Genomic DNA, 9,174 nt, shown 5'->3' on the forward strand with positions numbered 1-9,174 from the left:
TTCAAATTAAGTTCAATTGAGTCCCTGGAACTTTCAATTTCACCCTCTTATGATATTTTGAGGTGAAAAAACGAAAAAACCCTTATACTTTCGCATGTGCATCGCGCGTGGGTTGAAAAATGAGAATATTCGCCGGAATATTCCCCTTAGGTGGTTATGTGCGTCAAAAAACTGAGTTTGGGTGGGCACTTGCAACTTTTTTTAGTTAAGGTGGCAAAGTGCAAAAACGGGCAAAGTCCAAGTGGCGAAATGCTATTAACCCTAATCATAATATCATAAGTATAATATAAATCACTAATCACATAAAAATGACTTTCCATTTTTAAATTGAGGGTTCTTCTTTTAATGTATTCTTAATCTTCAAATGAAATAATTAGTCTTATTATATACTTAATAATTAGTCTTATTGTTTACTTAAATATATTTTCTAAATATTATACTGTAACTCAAACATCAATCTTAATAAAAGAATATTAAAAAATAATTTATGAAAATAAAGAAAAAGTTAAGTAATAGACGTGGATGATCAAAATTATTTTAAATTTTAAGGTCAAAGAAATAAAGTAAGTAAATATAAGGATTTGTACATACATAATTAGACAGAAAGGAGTTTAATATAGTTTACTTAAAGTTTCGTCAGCAGTATGAATTTAAAAAAGTAAATGATCAAATGAGTAAAATCTTACTTTTATTTTTTTTGAGAAAGAGTAAAATCTTACTTACTATCCAAAATTCAAAGGAGATATGCATAATTTTTCAAATTATGGTTAGTCTAGCTGTAATTAAACCAAATATTAGGGCCCTGATGTAGTAAATTTACACTTTCTTTAAGGAAATTGTTGGTAAAATTGACCAGAGTGATCATAACATACGAGTAACACAAAAAAACACTTAATTGTTTCAAACAATATTTATGCAGATAAATTCTAGATAATGAAAATTATCAACTATCACAACAAAGTAAAAGAAATTTTAATGTGAGCATTTTCCATGCTTGAATTAATATATAACATTCATTTTAGTAATTTTCTTCTGGTTTTATATTCTTATTGATTTCAATTTTAAAATAATTTTATTTCATCATACATTTTTATACATAAGTTGAATATGAAATTTTGTACTTATTTGATTTTATGTAAAAATATTTTTTTTTATAAAATATAGTACGTAACTTTTATTAATTAATCATAAGTTATGTCTTAACTAAAAGCATACGTAATCACGTGCAACGCACGTGGTGCTTGCTAGTGATTCTAAATTTGCAAACCAGTTCGGTCTTGGTTAGGGATGGAAGTCGGAATGAAATTTTCGAATTCCGTCAATTACGATCCGAAAATATCCAAATTTGGAACCGTATTTTTCATTTATATTTCCGACATTTCTATTTCCAATTCTTCCAAATTTATTTGATAAAATTACTGAAAAATTTCGATTTCCGATTCGATTTTAGTTCGAATATTTCTATGAATTTTTGGAATATATAATGTAATTTTATTATTTATTTTGTAATTCCGCAATATAACTTATATTAAACTTTATATGAAAAATATAAATACCGAAGGGTCTAGTAAATTAAAACCTTACAATTGATTAATTGATATCAGAAATTTAATGTTACGTTAAAACAAACATAGAAATTACTCTAAAAAATTCCATTATATCCAAATTTGGTACAAAAAATTATAAACTAATGTAATTTTCAAAATTCCGCCGATTCCGAGACATTCCGAAATCAGAATAAAATTTTGCATTCTGATTTTTTATAACGAAAATTGGAACCCATATTCCATAATTTTTTTAATCCCCTTCAGTCCGATTTCCACCCCTAGTCTTCATCAAGGAAGAACTTGCAAACCCGTGTGGTTCACGTACTTAGATGCGCCGTGAGATTCCCCATTTATTGCTGTTTTATGTGACATTGAATCGAATGCAATAAAATCCTAATTGGCGATACAAACATTATTTGCTTGTTTGTGGCATCTATCTATTTATGTTAGTTATAAGTTTTAGGGTAAATTACAACCACCTTTAGATATGGTTAAATTACGAAAAAAAACCCTCATGTTTGGGTAATTACAACTAACTCTCAACTATGAATCTTCTTATTGTATCAAATTCAACATAATCTTTCTAGATTTCGTGGAATGTTCTCTAGTTTGTATTCGTTTTGGGCAAAAATGCAGTTTCTGATGCACCACAATTTGATATTTACAAGCCAAAAAACACATCTTATGATCATCTTGCTTCAAAATGTGGAGCTCGAATGGGATAAAACGGGTACAAATTGAGAATATTCCATATAATCTAGAAGATTTCACTAAATTTGACACCGCAAAAGTCGACGTGTAAGAAGATTCATAGTTGATTGGGTGGTTGTAATTACCCAAATATGAGGGTTCTTTGTAATTTGACCATGCCTCGGGGTGGTTGTAATTTACTGTAAGTTTTATTAGTAGATCAGAGCCATTTAACAACTTAACAACTGTATCTAGACAACTTTGATTAGGAGCTCTGAGACCGAAACAAATTAATGTTTTTCCATAAACCGAAGGGTAAAATTCATTTTGCACCCCTGTACTATGCGAAATGTATCATTTACCTCCTGATGTATAGAAACATCAAACACCCCCCTGCCGTTAGCTTTTTTCCTAATTTCCGTTAGTCAAACCCTTTGAGAGACTATTGCAAAGAAATGTTGGCTTTTTTTTTTTTTACGAAAATACCTCAAAAAATTATATATAGATATAGATATAAAGGTTGCTTAGTTTTGACGAATATTCACCAGATTTTTCACTTTTTTTAGTCCTTTTTTTTCAGTTTATCCAGTCATTTTTTTGTATATTTTACTATTTTCAGCTATTTTTCTTATAAAATCACTGAAAAGTCGAATAAATAAGAATGAAGCTTTGCAGATTATGAATGTAAAACCCACAAAAAAAAACTAGCAACCTTGAAATCTAAAAGAGACCCTAAAATTGGAATAAAACCATAGGAAATAGTTGCAAATTAAAAACAAAGTTTTTCATATTATAAAGGGAAAATCCCCCAAAAAAGAAAACTGAAAAATCCCTAAAATCAAATACTTAAATCAACAAAAAACCACAATTTGAACGAACGCTAAAAATCGTCAACAATCCACAAAAAAATACGCTTACAAGAAATGACTTATATCATACATAAAGCAGAGTAAAAAAGTCATTGCACACTCAAATTTAACACCGTTAAAAGTTTGATCATTGACCGTTAAAAATAGGGAGGTGTTTGATGTTTTCTATACATCAAGGGGGTAAATAATACATTTCACATAGTAAAGGGGTGCAAAATGAATTTTACCCTAAACCAAATTAATAACCTCAAACAAGCAGGGTACAAAGTATCCCCCATTAAAATCAGAGGGATTATTAGAATGATCATTAATTTGCCCCGAGTTTTTTTCTCGAAAACATCATGTTTCCGTTCGTCGGCACAAAACCACAATTCGCAAGTCTGGAACTGAAACGAATATATAAAATAATTTTACGCTAATCGATCCCTTTTCTCGTGGAACCACGATTCATTAACCTTCACTACTTCAGATACAAAACTTTATATGTAAGACAAGACACCACTCTACTTCAATTATCTTAACGATCTTTTTTGTTACATTCAGCTTATTTAGCTTTCAGCTGTTTTTTGCAGAAATTTTGAAAAAATAATTTCCTCTCCGATATTTCCGGCGTTACTCGAAATGTATTATTTACGTTCAATGTGCACATAACATGTCTATAGCTTGTCAGAATTTGACTCTACACATCTCTAGGCTTAATGGAAATCATGTTTCTAATAATGCAAATCAACGAGACACCAGCTTGCTTTGCGGACGAGACAATGGAAAACGAAGAAGCACCACACAGGTCGGAAAAGACATTTCTAACCGGGATCACTTTGACTACGTTATGACATCTTTACCAAATGCACCTATATATCAGTTGAACTTGATTCTTATTTATATAATTCATTATTAACCCAAAATCATGCTAATGACATATATAGATGACCAGAACGGAGATTTTCATAAAATTTCATAACTGTGGCCAATTTTATGGATAGGAACAGTGGAGCCATTACCAACGATGACATGCTTGGGAAAATTATTACTAGGATTAAAAATAAAATGGAAATTACCTGAGTGAGGTGCCATGTGAGATGAGGCGCCCGTGTCCATAAACCACTGAGGTTCGCTCGATGACTGAAGAGTCAACGTGTTGAGATGAGTGGCAAGATCTGTTGGCTGTAGGGGACCACTGTTCGACGAACTGTTGGAACAGTTCACGTGCTGTTGGGGATCTTGCTGTCCAACGAAATAAGCATGAGCTGTAGGAGCATGATACGGACCAGGAGAGCTTGGGGGGGGTCCAAGAATCGATGAAGATGTCTGAGGCGTATAAGGGGCCCGCCAAGGTTGCGATTGGTAGTGAAATTGATTGTAACCGTAGTGTTGCATCGGATGTCGTGACTGACCACGACCGCCACGACGATTTGTGCGACCGACACCTCGCTGATTGCGCCAAGAACCACCACCTCGATAATTGCTGGAAGTGTTGGGCCAACTGTTGGAACTGTTCGGCCAACTGTTGGAACTGTTGGGGCGAGATGCGTAGAGAACAGTAGGGGTCTGTTCCGGTTCAGCAATGCGATGTTCTTCCATCTGGAGTAGTGAACGTGTTTGGAGAAAAGATGGCAGCGGAGTTTGGAAGGAGATTAGATTGACAATGGTCCCGTAATGTTTTGGTAAGCCGTGGAGGGTTTGGAGGACGAGTTGCTTGTCTGACACGGGGTTGCCGACGTCTGCCAAGTTGTCGGCAGTGGTTTTGAGAAGTTGACAATAATCATGGATCGAAAGAGATCCTTTCTTGAGGGACTTGAACTGTTCTTCGAGTTGGATGGCCCGATAGTCTTCGTTGTCTGTAAAGAGAGAGGCGAGGGCCTTCCACAGATCATGGGCCATTGCGGTTTTGGAGAGAACCATGCTTGAGAGGTCCTCGGTTATGGTGCCATAGATCCAAGATTGGAGGAGGTAATCCGCACGTTGCCATTCATCGGCGGAGATGTTGTCAGGCTTTTTGTTTCCGAGAAGCAGATCGGTGAGGCAGAAGCGACCTGCGGTGATGGTGAAGAAGTGACTCCACTTTTGATAGTTCGGATTTTTAATATCCAGGGTTACAGGAATAAGGGCTTTGATGTTAGATATAGCATGAGCAAGGTGAAAAGGGTTAGAAATCATGGGCGGTGTTGGTGTTTCGGTGGCCATGGTTGAAGAGAAGAAGGCAGAACGTGAAGAAAAAAAAATTGAAGAAGGCAGAACGAGAAAAAGAAATTTGAAGAAGGAGAGAAACGGCGGCTAGGGTTTTTGGCTTGATACCATGATAGAAGGAGAATATTTGGAGAGAAGAGAGAATAATATCTCTTACGTATATTGAGAATATATATAGTTACATGTAGGAAACCCTAACCTACTACACAAGGTAATCCAATATACAAGGTAACCTAATGTATAAGGTAACTATAATAAATAATAATAATAATAATAATAATAATAATAATATACGCTAATAATGTCAATGGTTGTAAATGTTATCAGAATTCTCGCAATTGGAAGCTCCACTCCTTTCAAGACAAACTCCATTGACTCTTCATAATATGAAAACCAATTACTTTCTTCTGCTTTATTCTCTTTCACATTGATCATGGATACAAAGTTCTCCAAGTATCTTGCAGGTAAAGTGCCCGTGAACTCGTTGTGGGATATGTCGAAAACTTGCAAACTGGGAAAAGGAACCGTAGTCGTCGTGTTCGAATCGAGCAATACGGTACCATTAAATCTAGGGTTAATAGCATTTTGCCACCTATACTTTGCCCGTTTTTGCGCTTTGCCACCTTAACTAAAAAAAGTTGCACGGGCACACCCAAACTCCTTTTTTTGACGCACATAACCACCTAAGGGGAATATTCTGGCGAATTTTCTCATTTTTCCGGCGCACGTGCGATGCACATGCTTAATGTGAGGACTTTTTAGTCTTTTAATATGAAGATATCATGTGGGGTTAAAATTGAAAGTTCGAAAGAATGAAATTGAAAGATTGAAAGTTCCAAGGGGTGAAACTGAAAGATATTAAACTCTCATTCTTCTTCTTTAATGGAAGTCTATCCCCCATTAATCTGTTCTTTGAACTAACATCAACTTTTGAAAAAAAATCCAAGCTTTAAAAAAAACATGGGGCTATCTTCTCATCATCAATTTAATCAAAAATCTTGTGAGACGATCTTGGTCCTCAATTTGGAACTTTCCTCGATGTTCCTCCTGATTGTCATATTGAGTTCCAAAAACGAAAGTTCCATATTGAGCCCATAGGTTTACTCACAAATTTTTCCTAGTCGCACACCACGCGACTCCACATGTTGCTGCTCTTTTTCTGCTACTTCATCTGCACTGTATCCCACCTTTGTTTTCATAGTTGAATTGCTTACACAGGCACATATCTACAACGCAATTAATTTCAACATTTACTGTAAACCACAAAAACACATTGAGAATTAGAAAGAAAGAGAGAGAATTGCCTGCATAGTGGAGCATTCGAAGCATTGGAAAGGGTTTCTTTGAAAAATATTAATGGGGAGAAACTCCCATAGAAGAAGACCCACTCCCATGGAAGAAGAAGACCCACAACTCTATTTCATTTAATTTAGAATTTGGGCAAGTTTTAAATGAAGTTCAATTGAGTCCTTAAACTTTCAGCTTTATCCCACATGATATCTTCAGATTAAAAGACAAAAAAATCCATGTATTTAGTCATGTGCATCGCACGTGTGCCGGAATCTTTCAAGATTCGCCGGAATATTCCCCCTAGGTGGTTATGTGCGTCGAAAAAATGAGTTTGGGTGTGCACGTGCAACTTTTTTTAGTTAAGGTGGCAAAACGCAAAAACGGGCAAACTACAGGTGGCAAAATGCTATTAACCCTTAAATCTATTGGATCTTAGGACAAGAACTCGAAGAATAGGAAGAGTTTCCATCCAAACTGGGAACGTGTCTTGTATTTCATTGTTTCCCACATCAAGAACTTGTAGATTTCTGCAATGAACAAGAGATTTGGGTAATGCTCCCTCAAGTTTATTACCATTTAAGTTAAGTGACTGAAGAAGACAACCCTCCGTAAATGTTGCAGGAATGAGGCCATGAAATAGATTTTCCTTTAGATGCAAGACGTATAAATTATATCTGCTCAAGTTTCCGAGACAATGTGGGATTGAACCTTCCAAGCTGTTGTGTGATAGATGGAGATATACAAGGGATCTTAAGTTGCAGAGGGATGGTGGAATCTCCCCTCTTATTTTGTTGGAATGGAGATCTAGGTAACTGAGTTTCGATAGATTTCCAATCGTGGAAGGTATTGGACCTGATCAAGTTTGTGAAGCCAATTCAAATATAAGACCAAAAAACATTTTTTGGACAAAAAAAAAAAAAAAAAGAATTCAGGCAATACAAGATTTATTTGGATTAATGATAAAAATATTAAATGAAAAAATATCTAAAAGAAGTGAAATACAATTAAACCTCTATAAATAAATACAGTTGAGCCCAGTCAAATTCTCTTAATTTAGCAAAATATTTTTTACCACGTTGCTCTTGAGTTGGGGACCGGGAGAAAATATTATTTAAATGTGGTTATTAATTTGGTATTCTACTGTATATATATTATACCATGCAAAATTACTACAACATGGAATTGAATGACTTTATGAATTTTCTAACTCAATGAAAGTCATGAAAAATATTCTCCATTATAGGGACGCGAGAGTTAAATTTCGTCAACTAAGTTGTTGTTACGACTGTCTCGAAATAATGATATAGGGGACCATTATATAATAACTTTGTATATTCCCACATAGCTAATAGGATAGGAACACGATAAATATAAGAATTGCAAAATTTAAACTTAAAAGAAAAGATGAAATTCAAGAAATATCTTACCATGGAGTAAGTTGTTGTACATAAATATGTTCATAAGAGAAGATAGATTTCCGATTTCACTTGGCACATTTCCGATGAATCCGTTATTAGAAAAGCTGATCAATTCGAGCTGTGAACATTGGCCCAAACTCGATGGTATTTCTCCATCAAACTTGTTATAAGCTAGATAAAGTTCTCTGAGTTTGGGAAGAGTATTGTGGCTGCACAGATCCACTGGCAGATTTCCAGACAAGCTATTGTTCCGGAAGGAAACAACTTCTAATGACGAACATTGACCCAAACTCGATGGTATTTCTCCATCAAACTTGTTATAAGATAGATAAAGTTCTCTGAGTTTGGGAAGAGTATTGTGGCTGCACAGATCCACTGGCAGATTTCCAGACAAGCTATTGTTCCGGAAGGAAACAACTTCTAATGACGAGATGTTGAAAATAGATGTTGGAACAGGACCACGGAGTAAATTGTTGGTCATTAACAGATTCACTAGAGAAGATAGATTTCCGATTCCACCCGGCACGTTTCCGACGAAATTGTTATAAGCCAAGGAGATTAATTCAAGATGTGAACATTGACCCAAACTCGACGGTATTTCTCCATCAAACTTGTTGTAAGATAAACGCAATACTCTGAGCCATCTAGGAAGATGACTGTGGCCGCTGCACATATCCTTTGGGAGACTTCCAGACAGGCTATTGTTCCTGAAGGAAAGGACTTGTAATGACGACATGTTGAATATAGATGTTGGAAAAGGCCGTGAAACAAGTTTTCGCTCATGTTTAGAGACACGAGAGAAGAAAGATTTCCAATTTCTGGCGGGATTGTGCCTTGGAAACCCATATCTGAAATATCCAACTCAGTCACCCTATTGTTGCCAGAGTCACAAGTGACTCCAATCCAACTGCAAACAGAGGTTTCGATGGTCCAATTATTTTTTAGAGTAAAAAGCAGTTTGCCCCCTAAACTATGGGCCGATTTGCACTTTACCCTCCAAACAAAAAAAAATTGCACGTTTTTACCTGAACTCGTTAATTCGTTGCACGGTGCCCCCTGAACTCAATTTTCCGGCAATTTTGACCGGAATTCTAAAACATGTGCAGTGCACGTGAGATTTGCAGAGATAAATTTGTCCATTCACATACATCATACATACTTAATATAAATTAA

General features: G+C 35.3%; 1 protein-coding gene across 1 annotated transcript; it reads right to left on the bottom strand.

The window, feature by feature from the left end:
* Window positions 1–5,471: 5,471 nt before the first annotated feature.
* Window positions 5,472–8,947, bottom strand: LOC105957290 (uncharacterized). Its single transcript, XM_088819081.1, has 4 exons — window positions 8,011–8,947; window positions 6,994–7,435; window positions 5,588–5,849; window positions 5,472–5,492 (listed from the first exon to the last, which is right to left on the bottom strand). The coding sequence occupies exons 1-4, from the start codon at window positions 8,735–8,737 to the stop codon at window positions 5,472–5,474; spliced, it is 1,452 nt and encodes a 483-aa protein (XP_088675207.1). The 5' UTR covers window positions 8,738–8,947.
* Window positions 8,948–9,174: the final 227 nt, after the last annotated feature.

This window comes from Erythranthe guttata, chromosome 6 (genome assembly GCF_056151865.1).
Source record: "Erythranthe guttata isolate IM_541 chromosome 6, IM_541, whole genome shotgun sequence".
Lineage (NCBI taxonomy): Eukaryota > Viridiplantae > Streptophyta > Magnoliopsida > Lamiales > Phrymaceae > Erythranthe > Erythranthe guttata.